The 22009-nt window shown below is 41.3% G+C and overlaps 1 protein-coding gene across 1 annotated transcript in view; it reads left to right on the top strand.

Annotated features, from left to right (window-relative positions):
• The first annotated feature begins 6215 nt into the window (after positions 1–6215).
• The window catches only part of CMYA5 (cardiomyopathy associated 5), a 101694-nt gene continuing 85900 nt past the window's right edge, over positions 6216–22009 (top strand). Inside the window, exons 1-6 of the mRNA XM_056522980.1 lie at positions 6216–6331; positions 7822–8482; positions 10625–12499; positions 13222–13355; positions 20887–20930; positions 21093–21212. Of these exons, the coding sequence (XP_056378955.1) occupies positions 6216–6331; positions 7822–8482; positions 10625–12499; positions 13222–13355; positions 20887–20930; positions 21093–21212 (2950 nt within the window). The remainder of the gene's footprint in view (positions 6332–7821; positions 8483–10624; positions 12500–13221; positions 13356–20886; positions 20931–21092; positions 21213–22009) is intronic.

Raw genomic sequence — 22009 nt, 5'->3', positions numbered from 1 at the left:
AAGAGGAAAGATGAAGATACTGCTGACGATGTGAACTGAAAAGCCCGGGTCCGAAAACCACAGTTTCTAGACCAAGCCATCAGAGAACCAGTGGAAGAGAGGGCCAAGTGAACAAGTCCACATAGCCGGGAAAAGTGTGAAGAATGCAATGAGGCAGAACACGTCTGCGTAAGATGCGCGAATGAGCCAGTCTGGAACCACCAGTGTGACTGGAACGCCCTCGGACAGGAGATCCATACAGCCCCCAAAAACGCAGGATGACCCTTAGTGAAACACTGCAGGAGAGGCCCCCCCATGTCTAGAGAGGTCAAGGAGCGGCTTCAAGAAAACCACTGCCCATGGGGAACTGCAAAAAATGACCGGGACAAGGCATGCCACGGCTGCCCGGAAGATCGTCAAATTCAAGAAGGTTCTGACAAGGCAGAAGACCAAGGGAAAGAGTCCCCTCCTATGCTATGGTCATCGGAGAAGAGTGACAATATGGCGATGAAAAGGACAGTGTAAGAGGTAACGTGACCACATAGGCCACCACCCATCTAACACCTGCAGACACAAGCAAGGTGTGGATTGACAGAGCAGATTGAAGCATGGGGTCCCTTCAACAGAACCGACCAGAAGGCTCGGAGGGAACACCCTGGAAATTAAGGGACCGAGAAGAACACATAGTGGACCCAGTGGAGAAGACACTCCAGTAAGCAAGACCTGGAGGCACGGAAGGTCCTGGGCAGGGGAGGTTGCTCAATAAGAGCAACGGCCAAGCACAGAAATGGAATCGCCATCTTCCGGAATTGGAAGAACATGCTGCAACCAAGGGTAGCACCGAACATCGGAAAACCATGGCAGGCAGAAAGGACTAGGTCAGAAAGGAGGAAGGCCCCAAAGATACACCAAAGCGTAGAGACCACTCAAAATAGAACCACCAACATTACTCCAGAAAAAGAATGAATGCAAGAGCTAGGACAGCAATAGCTGCAGCTACATCAATGATCACAGTACTCCGCTCAAGGAAAGAGGAAAGCAATGATTGGGATAACAATCCCGAAACCAGGCGGAGGAGAGAGAATGACTGCAAGAGAAAAAGGAGTAACCACACAAGTCAGCCCTCCTTCAAGGAAGGGGGAGAGAGATGGCTGGAATATCAATAGTGGGCACCCAAACAAAATCACCAGTACGGCAGTTACAGAAGTAGTAATGTGATGGCTGGACCTGCCTCAGGAGGAATCATGTAAAATCCGTCAGTAGTTCGCCTTGTAAAGGGGGTATTACAATGACCCTATGTACATAGTAGGCATCCTATGAACTACACCCCCTATGCAAAGGGAAAGCGCAATCCAAACATACTCAAGAGTGTTCCTTAGCAATTGCAGGCATCCAGCAAAACACAGCACCTATGAAGGGGTCAGTTCGATGGCTATGTAGTAGCAGAAGCAGGCACTCTGCGGAAAAGGCCCCAGATGGAAGGGTGTAGGGGATGGCAGCACAGTCAAGTGCAGGAACCATGAAACAGTATCCCCCAAAGCAGAGGGAAGAGTGCTAGCTATGACGGAGACAGCAGAAGCAGGCAAAATATGGCACTTTTAGAAAAACTACATTGCTCCACCCAAGAAGGGGGGAACTTGAGGAATAGCCATAGCAGGTACCAAGGACAACAAAGAACAGACACCCCAGGAGGATGCTCTGAGCTTAGAAGATACCATGTACCTACAGGTTCACCACTTAGGTCACTGCATACAAGCAGTGGGGAACCAATACTACTGCCACGGTAGACACACAAGAGAGGTGTAACCCATGAAGGACAATGCTGTGCCATGCAGAGTAGGGGAAAACAGGTGCTACGTCTGTGGTGAGTCTATTGAATATGCAGGGCCATCTCAATGGTCACCCTGTATTAGTAAGGTGGTGCCGTAAATTCAACTGCGGAAAGGTGCAAAAATGACATGGGTGTCCGGTGGTGGAGAAAACAGGAGGAGCGCCATCAGGTGCACAGGAGCAATAGTGGAAACTACATGAAGATCAAAGATACACCAACTAAGGAAGGGGTAAAGAGGTTGCTGCATCAGAGGATGGTCCAGTACATCCGACGGGACACTCCTTCCAGACACCTCCCACCTTAGTGGGGTACCGAAGCACCCATGACGGATGCGGCAGACGGCACGCCCTCCATGGAGGTTGGAGAGGACCTAGTGCACAAGCACGATCACTCTCTCAGTTCACCTCCACTGACAGTGGGATACCGGAACCTCAGTTACAGACGTGAGGTCATGCCATGCATGGAATATGGAGAGCACCCCCTCCGTTACCTCGATCAATTAGTGGGGTACCAGAACTTCAGCCGCGGGAATGCGGCAGACACTGGGTGGGTAACCAGTGATGAATGAAAGCAGACAGAGTACTCTTAGGAAGATAGAGCCAGCCTGGCAAACCACACTTGTCTGTAGAGAGTCCATTGTACATGCAGGGTCCCCCTTGTAGTGGAGTACAGGAGGAAGCAGAGCTGCGATACAAAAACTGGCAGTACTTCCTTTCGTACAACAGGAAGATTCACCAAACTAAATCCCCCAGCCAAGCAATGTCCAATTAGTACAGAATGTGCTTAGTTGGAGACATATGGTGAGAGACTCTCTTGTCACAACCCAATGTGGGTAGACACAGTCAAATAGCTCTAAGAGCCTTGGACTTTGGACACAAGGGGTATGAAAGCGAGAAACGTGTGACAACAGGCCACACATTGGTTCATGGTGTGCTGTGCCTGAAGAAACTGCCATATTGGTCCAATGCATAGGGCGACAGAAGCAAGCTGCAAACTTGGCCACCGTTCACACAAAAAAGAGAGAAAAAAATCCAGAGTCACAGGCTAATGACAGAGAATGTCACATATCCTTCCACCTTGCATGTTCTTAGCATATCCATGCTGCTACAAAGGCAGATAACATATCTGGCCATTAGTTTATATTATAGGCCACCAACCTGCGTTATCTTCTGTATACAGTACTGAAGTCTGGTTACTGAACAGTAGCTGAGGACCATCTGTGAAACTTTTGAATTGGTGGAGGTCCGAGTTCAAGGGCCCATACAAATGCTACCTACAAGATTTAGGCCCTTTTGGTATTCTCATGATGCATGAGATTAGACAAAAGAAACGGCACCATAGTCTGTGCCTGGTATAGCCACTTAGGCCTATTCAATGGAACAGAGTAAACACCAGGGTACAAGCGGCTGATGAAACTAGCATTTTCCAGAATATAAAAGATCAGACTCTTCTATACTCCCACACAACCCACTTGAAAATTTTATTTTACTATTAGTAATTCCCAAAAATATATGTGCAGGTTTACAGGAAAATAGATTGTGCTTGTAAGAACGGGAGAAAGACAAGATCCTTGTCTAATGCATTTTAGAAAGAGGTTTTGTTAAAAAAAAAAAAAAGATAAAAATCTTGTATCAACACAATCAAGGGACATTCTTAAAGGGGAACTCCGGTGGGGAAGAAAGTGTTTTCAAATCAACTGGTGCCATAAAGTTAAACAGATTTGTAAATTACTTCTATTAAAAAATCTTAACTCTTCTAGTACTTATCAGCTGCTGTATACTACAGATATACTTCAGAGAAATTTGTGAAGTTCTTTCCAGTCTGACAACAGAGCTCTCTGCTGACACCTCTGTCCAAAGAAGGGGGCCAGGGGAGACAGGAATATAGTTACCTGCTGAATGTATACTCACCTAGAAGACTTCAGCCAACTAGTGGCCCCACTGCTGCATTCTGTCCAAACGTGAGGTGAGCAGGTTCAGATGGGGGGCCTGGACCAAAGGAACTCCGCCAGGCGCTGGCCAATGATGACCAGGGGACAACGATACAGATAGGTTAGTGTTGTGCCCCTTATCGCATGTGGCTAGACAGGGGAGGCTTAAAGGGGTACTCCGTTCCCAGACATCTTATCCCCTATCCAAAGGACCCCTGCGATTTCTCCTGCAACACCCCCGTTTCTCAGCTGCACAGAGCGAGGATCGCTCTGTGACTGATGACAGGGCGATGCAGGGGACGTATCGTGATGTCACGGCCCAACCCCTCGTGACATCATGCCCTCAATGCAAGTCTATGGGAGGGGTGTGGCGTGACATAATGATACTCTATTCCCTGCATCGCCCCTTAATCAGCCTCAGAGCGATCCTCGCTCTGTGCATCTGAGAAACAGGGGTGCTGCAGGAGAGATTGCGGGGTCCCCAGCGGCGGGACCCCTGCGATCAGACATCTCCAAAGGATAGGGGATAAGATGTCTAGGGGCAGAGTACCCCTTTAAAGAGCCATGGATGGTATCCCTGTCTCCCAAACCTAGAAGGAAATAAAAAAAGGAGAAAAAAATCTAACTATACAACTAAGAAAAATAAAAAGACCAGGTCTGGAGACCTCCTGCTGACACTAAGCTTAAACTGATTAGCTCATTGTCAGAGGGCGGGTATATCCAGCCAGGGAGGAGCACATTACTTATGTTTCCTTAGTGTCAGCCTCCTAGTGGCAGAGCGTATACCCATGGTCTGTGTCCTCCAATAAGGCGACCGAGAAATGTAGCATCTCAAAAGGGTCCAATGCCCGGCCATCTCCATCAAACGAGAAGCAATGTTCCCCTAGCACCATGGCATCTCTGACAGAGAACTGTAGAAATGGGGTGGCAATATCCACCAGGTATTAGTACTATCTGGAGATTATTGTGTATTACTTCTCTTTCGCCCTAGGAACTATAGAGATGCCATGTAATAAGTTCCTGTCCATATGTATTATAAATCCAATCGCTTGTTTGATATGGTCAGTTGTCTGGACATCTCCCAGGTTACCTAGAATACACATGAAGGATTGAGTGGTAAAGAAAGGAGGTATGAGGTCGTCCTTCCAACACTGATACAATAGCAAGTACACTGTTATTGAAGAGAAACAGTGGAGGTATATAAACCCTGTATATCAAGTAGGCACATAGTAGGAAGCACTGTATCTTCCATGGCGCCTCAAACTATCTTGATATCATCTATTTGTGGCTGGTCAGGAAAGAAGTGTTTTTCAGACTGTTCAAGTGTTTTCTCTTCCCCTGCATTATATAAGGTCTTCAATTCTTGCACCTTCAGATAATAACCTTGTCCTGGTTACAGATCACCCAGCAATAAGCACAAGTTGCTGTCATTGAGCTGCCACATTTCATCAAATAGGAAATTCATCTCAATTGTAGTTCAATAGACAATGCTAATGGGGCAAATAGAAGAATGGCATAGGGCAATGACAAGAAGTCAACACATCATAGGAGGGCTCAGTGCTATCGTGATTATGGTAGAGGATCATGGTTCTGTACTATGAAAACATTCTAAAATCCTTAAACTTTACTTTTGCATATTGTAATTTTATTGACAGAACACTGCATATCTTTACTGTTTGAAGAATACTGTAATGGATGATAGATAAGAAGACACCGTCTAGAACCCATATTATCTGCAAGTAAGCGAACCATACGAGCAATCATTTAAATAGGTAGAGATGACATAAAGCGGGTGTAACAAGTAATGAACACGTCACCATTTTTCTCACTAAGTGTTTTGCAAAAAGTGCTATTTTGCAGGTGTCATCTGGCCCGGAGGGGAAGGGTAGGTTTGTTGGGGGGCCACTCTCCTTTTGAGGAAAGGCTTGCAATAGACCACATCCTAGTCCTATTTTTTTTTTTTTTTGGGGTAACACCTTTCTACTTTTTCTTGCACTTGGGTGATAAAGCACGTTCCTCGGCTATTGACATAAAACGTGCACCAGATTTTAGTGACAACCCATGTAATCCATACAAATAAAGAACCTTGCTCTTGCAGGGTGCATAAAAACTAGATCCCCCTTTAATGCTTCCTGTAATTGTAATATTTATAGCCTGTGGTATTATTTTATACTTCAACTGTTTAATGGTTGTCTATAAAATAAGAATGGAAGTTTGTATTTGTATTATCCAACACCTCTAGCCCTAGGACCCAGCACAGAGACACGAGGGGCAGGCCAGGCAGTACTTGGTGCTGAAAGCATGTGTGTTTGAGTCTGTTTTCTGGCTGTCTATTTTAAGACTCCCCTTAGTCAGGAGAATAGAAGACACTGGCCGCTCCTGTTGGTGCAATGCACCAGTCTCTCCGGGAAGATCAGGAGGGATTTGATCTTGGGGAACACATCCGCACCCCACTAAAGAAGTGGTCAGAGAAGAATGGAAAGTCTTTGCCCTGTTGAGTCCGATAGGGCTTCTGAAGTCTCCTTCTGTTTAGAGGATGTCACTCCTGAATCTGTCCTCAACAGCGAAGAAACCGAGGATCTTACGAGGAGGTACACTGACGTAGACACCAAACAATGCACTTGGATGTGGGGGGCACTGCACCTGTTAGTAAAGCAGAACTGAACCTTATAGATAATTTAATATGCAATTGCCTGAATGCTAGTCCAGAGCTTGCTGTCTGTACACAGGGTTTTTTCTATTTAAAGATGCATCAGAAGTGACAGCTGGGGAATATGTGCCTGCCCCTCCCCTGCCATTCTGGACGCTGGTCACATAATGATCCCATGCTGTCATCTGTGATGTGCCAGTTGTGGGTAATGCCTGTGGCTAGAATTTTGGTGACATAATTTACGCTATATTGTGTCATAGTTATGGATTTGACCCTTTAGCTTCTGTACAGATCTATTATCTATCTATTTACATATTTAAAGATTTCACTAACATGATTATTCTGTAAATAAGAAAATCTGAAAACATTTAAATCAATTGTTCTGAGCAATTTCTAAAGTTTATTTATTTTTTAACGGTAATATAAATCCAAAGGAAGTTTTGTCCTGCAACATTACTATTTTCTATGTAACAAAAAGGCCATATTACAATCAGCGCTGGATGTTCTTTTTGGAACCAACTCTGGAGAAAGAATTTTTTTTCCCATAAAAAGTTTTTTTTTTTTAATATTATATATATATATATATATATTATATATTATTTATATATATATATATATATATATATATATATATATATATATATATATATATATTTGTACAGCAAAATAGCAACAAAAAATATAACTAATCCTGTATAAGAAAAACAAGCCCTTATACAACGACGTTGATGAATGCAAAAACAAAAGAGTTATGGCTGTAGGAATTCTGCGACACAAACATTACATTTTTAATAAAAAATTTTTACTGTGCAACAGTAAAAAGAAAAAACAACAACAAAAAGCTGCTCATATTTGATCTTACTCCATTTATACCAACCCACAGAATCTGAATAACGTTAGTTGTATTGCATGGTAAACGGTAGAAAGAAAGGAAAAAAAAAACTATGGCGGAATTACTGTTTATTTTGCAATCCCCTAAATCATAATTAGGGAAAGCTGTTTCATATAAAATATGTAAGACAAAATTATTCCTGGATCTCAGAGGGAAAAGATTATGTCACAAAGTGGTCAAAATAGACTTAGGTACCTGAAGTAGCAATTAGATTTTCTTAAGCCCTGACTTCTAACTAAATCTATGATCATTTTTATTGTATATATTGAAGTTATTTATTATTTTATTACCACTGTTAGAGGGTTAAAGTAACATACATTGAATTAACTGCTTTCATTGTCCATGTCACTAGACTCCAGAAATGTGTATCTGATGCATGGTATTAATACCCACCAATGAACCCTACTATTCCCCTTAGTATAGCATTTCATTCATTGACGGAATGAGATTATTTTGGGATTCTAGCACATTAATAAAACCGATAGTAAGGTTTCCACCCATCCTCACTATCCTAAACTTTCATGTTGACTTTATTCCAGTTTTAAGGAAGCTGTAAACGCAGAGGAAGTGAAACCCAAGCTCCAATGTCTCATGTCAAATCCAGCCTTCTCTATGGTCACCGTTCAATGTGAAGACAGCGGGATACACTGGGAGACAAGCTCAAGCCGGTGTTCCACACCATGGGCATCAGAAGCCAGCACCACCTCAGAGGTCTTCAGCATGGAAAGTTTATCTGCTGGAACTCCTCCTGGCAAGGTTATCTTCATCATGGATGAGGGAAAGCTACGGAGAAAGAGGGTGAGACCTTCAACATCAGCAAAGTTTGCCCGGCAGTCAGCACATCATAAAAAGAGTACTGAAAATCCCAAAGCATCTGCTGATAATATGGAGGAATCTTTAAAGCAAGCCCTGGAAAAAGCCAAACGTCATCTGTCCACCCACACAGAAGAAGCTGGTAATACAGATAGTGCTGGGAAGAATACTGAAGACTGTACAGAAGGAAACCCTAATGTACCAGAAAAGGACTTGGGTTCAGAAGCTAAACCACCAGACGAGAAAACAAAACTGTCCACAGCTGAGGCCTCCAACACCTTTCCAGACAAGGTAGCAGAAGACCCAACAGGTGCTGTTCCAGGTGAGCAAAGGCCAAAACTGTCTGTCTTCAGAAGTTCATTTTCCAATATTATCCCTTATCATGTGGTTTAGGAGAACAGATGGGATGAGCATATTGTCTCCTATAAATAACATGGTAAATGACCTGTCATAGCAGTACATCACTATCCTGTCTCATTTCATTGATCAAGTGAAGAAGTAAACTGATCAGGCCCTTCTCATCAAAGACGGCAAATTGGGTGTCAGACCAAGTTAAGCTTCATTTTTCCTATTTTCTTGCAACATCGGACTAATAGCCTGTCTATTTCATATGTGCCTGACATCTCATACAATGCCAGATTAATCACCTCTTTGGGATTAGTGTAAAATGGAGATAGAGCAAGACATAATTTGTTAATGGATGTGTATGCCAACAATCCAACCTATCACAATTTTTCTATAATATTTCACAGTTTTTATGCAGTTTGGCAACAAAAAAGAGGTAGTGTCATTTAAGATAATTATGTTGTGTAATACCGTGTTGTTTTTCCTTCTTCACATTGTGTTTCCATGTCCGTTTGCCATTAGTGCTGGAAAATCTACCAGCATGTATGGTCATCATATCTATAGACCACCAATTACCCAACGAATGCAGAAAGAGTGTCATATTGGCCGCTGTTCAGCTGGTTTACTTTGTAGATAGTTTACTTGCTGTACAACATAGCACAGTATGTGGTAAAAAAAATTTTTTTACTACAGTGCTGTAAAAGATTTTTTTCATGGAAGCCTATGTATGACTGATGCCCCTAAGTGGCATCTGTCACAGATATATGTCAGAAGTATTTATAATTGAATTCCACCAACATATACCTTTGACAGACACTGAGACCGAGACGCAGTGTAAAAATAGCATAGGCTAGGTTCACATCATGCTTTTGCATCCCTTGGAAATGTCCTGGGTTTATTTATTTATTTATTTATTTTATTTTTATGGATCTGTAATAATAAGATGGTGCCTGTCCTGTAGCCTACTGTTGTCATAGACTTGCACTATACAAAACACTGATCCATAAATGCTGGACAGAAAAATTACTCCTTTTTTCTAATCTATAAAAAAAATAAGTCCCTACTGGATATGTACACTTATGAAATATTCTATTAAAAACCTATGGATCTTTTGCCAGATCTGTTTGAAATGTATATACGTATAAAGGCTAGCTCACATCTCCATTCAGGCTTTCTGTTATTCTGAATAAGAACAGTGAAAAGGATGCCAGACCAGTTCCGTTGCATGGTCTACACTGAATGCCTCTATGGACCCCATTGGCTGTAATAGGGTGGGCAGGGTTTCCGGCATGGTGTCCAGAAATTTACTGGATAAAATAACACTGCATGCAGCAGTTTCTCCTGGTATCTGTGATGGAGGATTCTAAAGAAACCTCCAATGAATCCTTCGGCCGTCATGACATGATAGGGGTTACAGTTGGCAAACTACAAGTTGGCAAACACTTTTTTGGAATGGAAACATAGCAGTGTACAAAGTGGTGTGGGGGTACCATTAGAATGGGGCTCTTCTATCAGTGATCATTTATACTAACAATCCACTGTCAACTAAAGTAAACTTTCCATGCCCTGTCAGTACGACTGCCAGGACATGATGAGAGTTTTGGCTGTGGAGAGCCAAAGGTTTGGGAACACTGCTCTACAGTGACATTGTTTGGAACGGAAATGTAGAAGGGCATAAAGTGATATGAGGGTGCATCAGAATGGGGCCCCTCTACTATTGATCATTTATACCAACCATAAACAGATTATCTGACACTGGTAACGGGTAATGCCCGGGTGGCACACAGTTTTCCTAGTTTCCTGAAGCCCCAGCAGTGATAGGCTGTTCATACTCCCTGCACTTATCACTGCAGCAGTGCTGTCATGCAATCTCCTTGCTCCCACACTGGTGTCTTATATACACATATATGCTCACATACGTTGAGCTATATATATATATATATATATAGAGAGAGAGAGAGAGAGAGAGAGAGAGAGAGCGAGATATATGTATATATATATATATATATATATATATATATATATATACACACACACATATATAGCAGCAGGACATATAAATAACCAACATAAATTTATCAGAATTGGATGCAACTTTTATGCAATCCAAAATATGTAAGACATCTTCACATGAATATTGTCATTTATATTTATGAATTCTCTTTTCTGATCTATCTTTCAGAGCCTGACAAGATGCTCAAGCCATCAGAATCAAATGGTGACTGCGAAGGTGCAGCCATGAGCCCAAAAAAGAGTGTGCCAGAAAAGAAAACAGTGCCAGAGACAGTGAAACCACCACCACAGAGAAACACCACAAAACCAAAGGGACGTGTGCCCCAATCATTAGCAGAAAATAGAACTGAAATGATATCAAGTAAGCATGATATTGATAGCTACCCACCATTTGTCCTTGTCGAATTGAGAAGCATTTTAGATAAGATAGATATACTATGTAATCCTGAAAAAGCTGCTGCTCAGAAAGATACAAATGACGCTCCTAACACGCAATCAAACGTGTTTAGCATCGTTTCAGATGGGTCAGAAATTTTAAACATCTTGGCCCCGGAACTTATATCTTCTGTTGACCAGGAGGCAAGCCAAGAGATGGAAGATAAGCTAGAGTACTTGGAAGAAAACCCTTTACTTATCCCCAAACAGCCCTGTCCTGAGGAACTGTCATCTTCTAGTACTTATGAGGAACCTGTCCAAATGACAGTACAAGAAGAAACGTCTGAAATTATTCAGTTGGATAAAACTGTTAATGATGTTGATTACTTTGAAAAATTTACTTTAGTTGACAGCACGGTACCCAAAGAGCCTGGCTTTCAATGCATAGAACAAGAAACAGTCGAAGTTAAAGGAGAACAATACAATTCTTCCAATAAAAGTGAATCATCCTTTGATGATGACTCTTACCTACTGCAAAGTTTGGATGAATCATTCTATGGGGTATCTTTGGACCATGATGCCACCATATTTCACCAAGAGCCTCCTATAATAGAAAAATCTATCTCAGATGAAATTATGGGAAAAAAAGATAAGGAAGTGAAGACAAATGGACTAACCTTGTTTGGTGAAGAAGGAGTGTTGACTAAGTCATTTTTTTTCCCGACATCTTACCCTGTGAACCCGGAGCTCCTAGCAGAACCACCTGCCTTGGCTTTTCTTTATTCAGATCTTTATGAAGAAGCCAGAGGAGGTAAAACAAATAAAGAACATGACCAATCGGATGCAGAAAGCACCTCTTCAGTAGAGTCTTTCCATAGCAGAATTTCAGATGATGATGGTACAGGAATATATTTTGAAAAATTTAACCTTAAAGATGAGATCCCACCAGGAGATGAAAAATCAGATGACGATGATTTCTATAGCGATGAAGGCAGCGAAGAGGAACAGTATCTAAGTTACGAAGCTTTGTCGCAAGGGTCACTTGCTGATAAAGAAATATCTGTAGAAGACAAAAAATCACCATCACTACCGAATAGTGTAGATCATGTGCAAAATGTTGCTGTGAAAAAATCACTTGGTGATAAACAGAAAAAGGTGATGGAGAATCATTACCAACAAAGAGAGAAGAAATTATTGCGGGAAGATGCGGTTCTTCTGAATGACCGATCAGATTTGGTGAACGATACATACAAAGTACCATCTACAGATATTGGTCCAATATCAAGGACAACAGAATGGAAAAGGCTAGGAGATAAGGAAACTGCAGAGGACTTAGATTATTTCATTGTGTCTCCAGACGACCTCGATGAAGATGACGTCTCTTTAAAAGAGATAACATTTGAAGATCAGGAGTCTTTGGAGCATGAGAGTGACTTGTTTCTGGATGCTGTACAAATCTCACCTGAACATGAAGAATCTGGTTTCGAGATGGTGGAACATGAAACAAAATCTGAAGATGTATTAGAAACCTCTATATCCGAGGAAAGAAAGGCCCAGCTTGATACTTATTGCAACATGTGTAAAATTCCAATAGTTGCCTTTGATAAGGTCTTTGGTGACCACAAGGACCATGATGTCACTACGTTAGACGCCGCAGTGAATGAAATGACGGTCAGTGTTTTATCTATTTATATATGTATTTTAATGCCAGTGGGATTCCCTCACTCGATATGCACAATAATGTGTAATACACTGGGGGAGATAAAACTTTGGCAAAAATCTGGTGCAATTTGGCATACATGGCTTGCACTACCTTTTTAATGTGTTTAGATGCTTTTTAGACACTGATAAGGGGCATGGCTTCATTGAAGCACTGTGTGACACAAATTCTGTGGTGCACATTCTGGCGTAAAAGTAATCTAAATAAATAGTGTTAATTTGTATTAGACAATCTAGAGCCAATGTAATAAATCTGATGTTTTTGTGTTTTTTTCATATCTTTATTTATTAAAATATTTGTTTTATAGGGGGATAATGTTTGCTATATACTGTTTATATATATATATATATATATATATATATATATATATATACTATATATATATATATATATATATATATATATATATTTTTTTTTTTTATCAAAGAGCAAATATCTTTTTTGAAGCAATATTAGCATTTTATAGTATCTGGCCACAGCTGCATGATCATCTGTGTGGCTGTATTTTTATTGCTGGAATACCCCTTTAATGGCCAATGATACATATTTTTACAGCGGTAATTAAGGGACTTTATTCTAGAGTGCTATATTTTTATGGCACTTTAGAATAAAGGTAGCAAAAAGGAAAGTAACACGTAGCGACTCACCACTTCTGTAGAAACTTGTTTAATAGTGCTGGTTAGCATACAGCTGGCACATAACAACGGGAACGGGTGTGCACGGAGGGCTAGACGTGGCGGGGGGAGCTCGAGACGATGGATCCAATTTCGCGTCCAGTGACGCTTCTTCCGGTCCTAGTGAGCCCAGGTGAGTCCGTATCTTATGCATCCCGCCCCTCTCGGGGGTGGAGCTAATAGGTGCGAACAGACAATGTGAACATAGACATATAAATAAGTGTAACACCAATTACAATGTGATCACCCAGTTAAAAAATATCAATCAGACCTGTCACAGGTAAGGGGACAGATCATTCAGACCCAATGCGCCTAGAGCGTTGAGTCGGCTTATCCAATCGATTTCTTTTCTCATAAGAATATTGTTGCGATCTATCCCCTGTCCCTGTATTAATACCCTTTCGATACCTGCAAACTTTATTGTATTAAGATCATTTTTATGGACGTCTCTCATATGTAAGATGAATTTAGGGGCACCTTTTCCAGTTTTTAAACTATATAGATGTTCTCTGATTCGTTGATTCAACTGTCTTTTAGTTTTTCCTATATAGTAGAAACCGCAAGTACATATGAGGCAATAAACCACATGCGTACTGCGGCATGAAATAAACTGTTGTACGGTAATTTTAACTCCCCCTAGTGAAAATTCCCGTTGCAGAAGCTACAATTTTTACATAAAAAATTGCCATTAGGAGCCGTTTTTTGTAACCATGTTGTGGCATCTTGTTTATTTTGCTTAACGGACAATTTTTTAATGTATCCTCCTATTGTTGTATTACGTTTGTAGGTTACAATGGGGCGATTTTTTGCTATTTTTTCTAGGTCGGGATCAGCTTCGAGTATATACCAATTTTTTTTAATGGCTTGACTAATAAGACTATTCATGGGTGAGTTATGGAATGCAAAGACAAACCGCTGCATCTTATTTTTTTGCTTTTTTTCCCTCCTAATTTCTATTTTTACTCTCTACCTTTTCGTAGGCTCTCTCTATGATTTGGACCGGATAGTTACGTTCTGTTAACCTTTGTTTTAACTCTTCTGCCTGTAACTGATATCCTGTATCTTCTGAATTAATTCTCTTAAGTCGCATAAACTGGCTGTATGGGATGCTATTGTGGACGTGTTTGGGATGGGAACTATTGTAGTGTAGTAATGAGTTCTGCATGATGTCCTTCCGATACCCTGTGGTTTTTATTTGGTTGTCCTCTATCCAAATTTTAACATCCAGAAAATCTAATGATTCACCTCTGAACTGGTACATAAAATACATATTTTGTTGGTTCTGTTCGTTCATATATTTAACGAATTCATGGAAGGTTATTTCATCTCCATCCCATACTATGAAAATATCGTCCACATATCGTAGATATTTTTTAATTCTGGAAATATGTGGATTGGACGTAGAAAATACCATTTTGTTTTCTAATATGGCCAAATAGATGTTTGCGTACGTGCAAGATACCGGGGTACCCATTGCGGTACCCCGGTTCTACACGTACCAAGTGCCATCCTGCATGAAAGTATTCTGGGTCAAAACTAAATCCATGCCCTTACAAAGTCTTTGAAAAGGTCGGACTTGTCCGAACCATTCAAAAAAGTCTGGAGAGCCCATATACCTGCATTGTGTGGTATGCGGGTATATAGGCTCTCCACGTCAATGGATGCCGAACGATAGGTAGATTCCCAACTGAAATCTTGTAAGATATCCAACAGCTCATCTGTATTTTTAAGATAGGCTGGGATGCTAGATAGTAGGGGAGACAAAAGCCATTCTAAGTACGACGACAGGGCCTCGGTCGCTGACCCAATCCCCGAGACGATAGGTCGTCCCGGGGGCTGGGTCAACGACTTATGGACCTTTGGGACAATATACCATCGAGCTGGACGTGGTATTTTGGGGATAAGGCGTTCTGCCATTTTTTCTCCTATAAGTCCCTGTCTAGTAAAGTTGGTCAAGAAGCCCCTAAGTTTATTCATAATTTTTCCCGTAGGGTTCTCATTCAATTTAGTGTACACTTCTTGATCGGATAACTGTCTATCCACCTCTTTATCATGCTGATCTTTGCTCCATATTACTATGGAGCCTCCCTTGTTGGCTTTTGACACCCTTAAATGTGTCTGTTTTGCTAACCAAGTAAGTGCCTTTTTTTCTTTAGCAGTGATATTGTATTGCTTCTCTGGATAGAATAACGCCTTAACGTCTTTCATTACAGCTTTTTCAAAAAGATCGATTGATCCTCCGGGGGCAACAGGGGGGTTAAATGTGGAGGGATTACCTCCTTTAAAATATTGAGGTTCGCTTGGGTCAATAACCTCCATTTCTTGTTGCCCACAGAGGAAATCAAGGATCTCGGTTTCTTGTTGTGTAAACTCAGATATAGCACTATATTGGAAACTATTCACATTACATGGGATTTCTCCCTCTTTTGTTATTTCATGATGCGGTTTTATGCTGCTGAAAAACTTGTGAATATTTATTTTTCTCAGTGCCTTATAGAGCTCTATTTCAAAATGGTGAAACTTAAAGTCCTCAGTAAGTCCAAAATTAAGTCCTTTTGATAATGCAGATAAACAGGAATCCGGTAGGTCAGTGTCTGTTAGGTTAATAACATTTTTATACAATTTCATTTCATCCAGGAGACCGTCTTGCGTTTTTTGTTCTTGTTCCGTTGGAAAGTTACGCCTCTTGCGTTTTCCTCTCCTGGTCGGTCTCCTAAAGGGAGAGCTGATGATTTTTGTGGAGGTCTGGAGACATCATTCTTTTTAGTTTCATCAGATGAACTGCTCTCAGTCTCAGTTGTGAGATAGTCTGTCTTGCGTTTGTTTTTATTTTTATTGTTAACCCGTCTATGGCGACTATGGGACGGTTGTGATCTCATCCATGTAAATATCTTGCCTTCTTCAAAATCTCGTTAATCTCGTTAAAAAAAATTGGTATATACTCGAAGCTGATCCCGACCTAGAAAAAATAGCAAAAAATCGCCCCATTGTAACCTACAAACGTAATACAACAATAGGAGGATACATTAAAAAATTGGGCGCTAAGCAAAATAAACAAGATGCCACAACATGGTTACAAAAAACGGCTCCTAATGGCAATTTTTTATGTAAAAATTGTAGCTTCTGCAAATACAATCTAGGACAATGGGAATTTTCACTAGGGGGAGTTAAAATTACCGTACAACAGTTTATTTCATGCCGCAGTACGCATGTGGTTTATTGCCTCATGTGTACTTGCGGTTTCTACTATATAGGAAAAACTAAAAGACAGTTGAATCAACGAATCAGAGAACATCTATATAGTTTAAAAACTGGAAAAGGTGCCCCTAAATTCATCTTACATATGAGAGACGTCCATAAAAATGATCTTAATACAATAAAGTTTGCAGGTATCGAAAGGGTATTAATACAGGGACAGGGGATAGATCGCAACAATATTCTTATGAGAAAAGAAATCAATTGGATAAGCCGACTCAACGCTCTAGGCGCATTGGGTCTGAATGATCGACAAGATCTGTCCCCTTACCTGTGACAGGTCTGATTGATATTTTTTAACTGGGTGATCACATTGTAATTGGTGTTACACTTATTTATATGTCTATGTTCACATTGACTGTTCGCACCTATTAGCTCCACCCCCGAGAGGGGCGGGATGCATAAGATACGGACTCACCTGGGCTCACTAGGACCGGAAGAAGCGTCACTGGACGCGAAATAGGATCCATCATCTCGAGCTCCCCCCGCCACGTCTAGCCCTCCCTGCACACCCGTTCCCGTTGTTATGTGCCAGCTGTACGCTAACCAGCACTATTAAACAAGTTTCTACAGAAGTGGTGAGTCGCTACGTGTTACTTTCCTTTTGCTACATACGAATGTGCTTACTTTCCACACACATTGAGCACCACACTTCACCAGTCGGGAACGGATAGGTCCCATCACCTTGCCACAGTACGGAGAGCCATTAGTCAGCTGTGCCAGGTCTTTCTGCCTTTCTGTCACAGACTTTAGAATAAAGCCCTTAATGACTGCTGTGAAAATATGTCTCATTGGCCATTAAAGGGTATTCCAGCAATAAAAATGCAGCCACACAAAAAATCATGCAACTGTGGGTTAAAGGGGTACTCTAGTGGAAAATAATTTTTTAAGCTCAACTAGTGCCAGAAAGTTGAACAGATTTTTAATTTACTTCTATAAAAAATTCTTCATCCTTCGAGTACTTATCAGCTGCTGTATACTACAGAGGAAGTTCTTTTCTTTTTGAATTTCTTTTCTTGTCTGACCGCAGTCCTCTCTGCTGACACCTCTGTCCATGTCAGGAACTGTCCAGAGCAGGATAGGTTTGCTATGGGGATTTTCTCCTTCTTTGGACAGTTCCTGACATGGACAGTGGTGTTAGCAGAGAGTACTGTGGTCGGTCAGAAAGGAAATTCAAAAAGAAAATAACTTCCTCTGTAGTATACAGTAGCTGATAAGTGCTGGAAGGATTAAGATTTTTAAATAGAAGTAATTCACAAATCTGTTTAACTTTCTGGCACCAGTTAATAATAAAAAAAAAAGTTTTCCACTGGAGTACCCCTTTAAGATGTCCAGACACTATAAATTGCTAATATTGCTTCAAAAAATATACTTGCTCGTCGGCTATTAAAAGGGAATAGAAACGTAGAATGTGTCGGCAGATAAGAGCCATTTGGCCCATCTAGTCTGCCCAATATTCTGAATACTTATGAATCATCCTTGTCCCTACCTTATATGAAGGATAGCTTTATGTCTATCTCTATCTTATAGGAAGGATAGCCTTATTGTCACGATGCCGGCTGGCAGGAGGTGGATCCTCTGTGCCAGAGAGGGATTGGCGTGGACCGTGCTAGTGGACCGGTTCTAAGTCACTACTGGTATTCACCAGAGCCCGCCGCAAAGTGGGATGGTCTTGCTGCGGCGGTAGTGACCAGGTCGTATCCACTAGCAATGGCTCAACCTCTCTGACTGCTGAAGATAGGCGCGGTACAAGGGAGTAGACAGAAGCAAGGTCGGACGTAGCAGAAGGTCGGGGCAGGCAGCAAGGATCGTAGTCAGGGGCAACGGCAGGAGGTCGGAACACAGGCTAAGAACACACAAGGGAACGCTTTCACTAGGCACAAGGGCAACAAGATCCGGCGAGGGAGTGCAGGGGAAGTGAGGTATACATAGGGAGTGCACAGGTGAACACACTGATTAGACCCACTGCGCCAATCAGCGCCGCAGTGGCCCTTTAAATCGCAGAGACCCGGCGCGCGCGCCCTAGGGAGCGGGGCCGCGCGCGCCGGGACAGGACCGACGGAGAGCGAGTCAGGTACGGGAGCCGGGGTGCGCACCGCGAGCGGGCGCCACCCGCATCGCGAATCGCATCCCGGCTGGGGGAGGTATCGCAGCGCACCGGGTCAGTAGATCTGACCGGGGCGCTGCAGCAGCGAGGATGCCGCGAGCGCTCCGGGGAGGAGCGGGGACCCGGAGCGCTCGGCGTAACACTTATGCTTATCCCATGCATGCTTAAACTCCTGTATTTGCGGCTACCACTTCTGCAGGAAGGCTATTCCATGCATCCACTACTCTCTCAAGTAAAGTAATACTTCCTGATATTACTATTAAACCTTTGCCCCTCTAATTTAAAACTATGTCCTCTTGTGGTAGTTTTTCTTATTTTTCTCTTCTCCTCCTTTACCGTGTTGATTCCCTTTATGTATTTAAAAGTCTCTATCATATCCCCTCTGTCTCTTCTTTCTTCCAAGCTATACATGTTAAGGTCTTTTAACCTTTCCTGTTAAGTTTTTTCCTTCAACCCATGTACTCGTTTAGTATCTTTTCTAAACTCTCTCCAATGTATCTGTATACTTCTGGAAATACGGCCTCCAGTACTGTGCACAATACTCCAACCGAGGTCTCACCAGTGCTCTATACAGTGGCATAAGCACCATTCCTCTTGTTTACCCAAACCTTTTCCATACCCTTGGCATACCCCTCCGGGAACATAAACCCTGTTACATATCTTTGTGTCATCAGCAAAAAGACCAATACCTTACCATCTAGACCTTCTGCAATATCACTGATGAAGATATTAAACAAAATGGATCCCCGTACAGATCCCTGAGGTCCTCACTGGTAACAAGACCTTGCTCTGAATATTCTCCATTGACTACAACCCTCTGTTGTCTGTCACTCAGCCACTGTCTAATCCATTCAACAATATGGGAGGCCAAGCTCAATGACTGCAGTTTGATATGTGGGACAGTGTCAAAAGCCTTACTAAAATCTAGATAAGCGATGTCTACTGCACCTCCACCATCTATTATTTTAGTTGCCTTATTATTACCTTATAATCATTTAGCTAATCAAAAAAATCAATAAGATTATTACCTTATGATTAATCAAAAAAATCAATAAGATTAGTTTGACATGATCTCCCTAAATGGATTGGAAGATTTTCATCTTGCAATCCATGGGATTTTAGAAGTTTCCACAATCCTATCCTTTAGTAGAGTTTCCTTTAATTTCCCAACTTCTTCTGTCAGACTTATTGGCCTATAGTTGCTTGATTCTTCTCTACTACCACTCATATGATTGCCAACTTCCAATTTTCTGGGACGACTCCTGTTACCAGTGTTTGTTTAAATAAATCTGTTAACGGTTCTGCTAGTACATCCCTAAACTCTTTTAGTATCTTTGGGTGTATCCCATCAGGCCCATATGACTTATTTGTCTTAACTTTGGACATCTGACTTACAACCTCTTCCTCTGTAAAGACACATGCATCAAACAATGTATTAGTCTTTATCCCTAACTGAGGTCCTTTTCCTTCATTTTCTTCTGTAAAAACTGAACAGAAGTATTTATTGAGGCAATTGGTTAGTCCTTTATCCTCTTCTACATATCGTCCCTCCTCTGTTTTTAACTTAGTTATTCCTTGTTTTAATTTCCTTTTTTCATTTCTATATCTGAAGAATGTCTTATCTCCCTTCTTCACAGACTGAGCTAGTTTCTATTCTGCCTGCTCTTTAGAGGCTCTTATAACTTGCTTGGCCTCTTTCTGCCTCATCTTATAGATTTCCCTATCTTCATTGCTTTTATGTATATATATATATATATATATATATATATATATATATATATAAAATTACTGAATACTAGCTTTTTGATTTTCATTATTTTGGCCAATTTTTTTTTTTTTGCTTTTACTGACAAGCCTAACAGAATCATCTGTTGCCTTTAATGATGCATCTTTTAAGTAGTCCCATTTCTCCTGGACTACATTGAAACTGTTCCAGTCTGATATGGACTCATTTACCACTAATCTCATGTTAGTTTGTGAAAAGTCTGTTTTTCTAAAATCTAAATCTTTTGTTTTTGTGTGAAGTCACTGTTCTTATATTAAACCACACTGACTGGTTACTAGATTCCAAGCTATTACCTACAGTTGTGTCAGATACCAAATCCACATTTGTGAATACTAAATCCAAAATGTCCTTCTTCCGGGTTGGCTCCTCAATTACTTGTTGTACAGATAATCCCAGAAGGGAATTAAGAATATCTGTACTCCTAGCAGAACTAGCTATTTTGGTTTTCCAGTTGACATCAGGAAGATTAAAGTCTCCCTCCCATAATGATAACTTCTTCTTTTAATGTCTTTTTAGCTATTTCCTCAACTCGAGTTACCGCATGACTACCAAACTGCAATGTAACCCAAACTGACTCTAAGTTGGTCTCACTAACTTGTATTAGGTTAGATTTTTTGCTATCTTTCACATACAGGGCCACCCCTTCCCCTTTCTTGACTTCTCTGTCTTTCCTATATAAAGAGTACCCTTGATTTGATATATCCCTGTCATTACTCTTACAGTCACTAAATCTACATTCTCAGATGTCATTATTGAGCCAAGTTCATTGCTCTTATATCCTAAACTGCGAGCATTAGTAGACAAGACTCTGAGCCTGTCTTCTTTTGACCTATGTGCTACACGTAAGTTCTGGCATTGTTTTGGGGGCAAATGGACTGATGGCTTATCACTCTTTTGCCCCCCCCCCCCTATTTCTTAGTGTAAATACTGTTTACAACATTTGAGAGAAAAAGAGAAAGATGCAAATTATTCTTGTACAGTTACTTTCTATTCCAACTGGAGCTATCGTGAGACACAAAGCCAAAACCTTTCTTCTCACACCATTCACCAAGCTATAAGTTGAATTCCCTAATGCGCTTCTATCATTCTGAAGGTTTTGCACAGGAAGAACAGCAGAGAATGAAGCAGTAGATGCAATCTTCTGTATATCATTACCAATTGTGTGAAAAGCTTCCTTCACCTGTGAAACCTCATTGCAAGCCAGATCATTTGTCCCTAGATGGGACATTCCCTTCATGTTTGCTTGCTCAACAATATAAAGAATACGTCTCCTATCTCACAAAACAATTTTACCCAACTCCACACCTCTTATGAGAGTCACCTTCCAACAGCTGCTTTCCATCAGTCCTCACCTTATCCTTTTTGTCTTTGGCTAAAGTCTTAGACATAGTACCTTAGACATAGTAGATAGTGATGAGGGTTCCTTACCTTCTGTTCCTGAGCCAACCTCCATTTTTCCCTAACACTCTGAATCCCTGGAATAAAAAGGTATCCACTATCCACAGGATGTATTTGTGATCTCGGCGGAGGGCTGTGAGGCGAGGGTGAATCCAGTCTGAGAACACATACTTTAGATACCTTTAAGACACTTTTGATTCTGTGGATAAGCTTTTTTTCACTGGAATACCCCTTTAAGGCT

This window comes from Hyla sarda, chromosome 1 (genome assembly GCF_029499605.1).
Source record: "Hyla sarda isolate aHylSar1 chromosome 1, aHylSar1.hap1, whole genome shotgun sequence".
Classification (NCBI taxonomy): Eukaryota; Metazoa; Chordata; class Amphibia; order Anura; family Hylidae; genus Hyla; species Hyla sarda.
The sequence above is the reverse complement of the archived record's forward strand: the minus strand, read 5'-3'. Positions and strand labels throughout refer to the sequence as shown.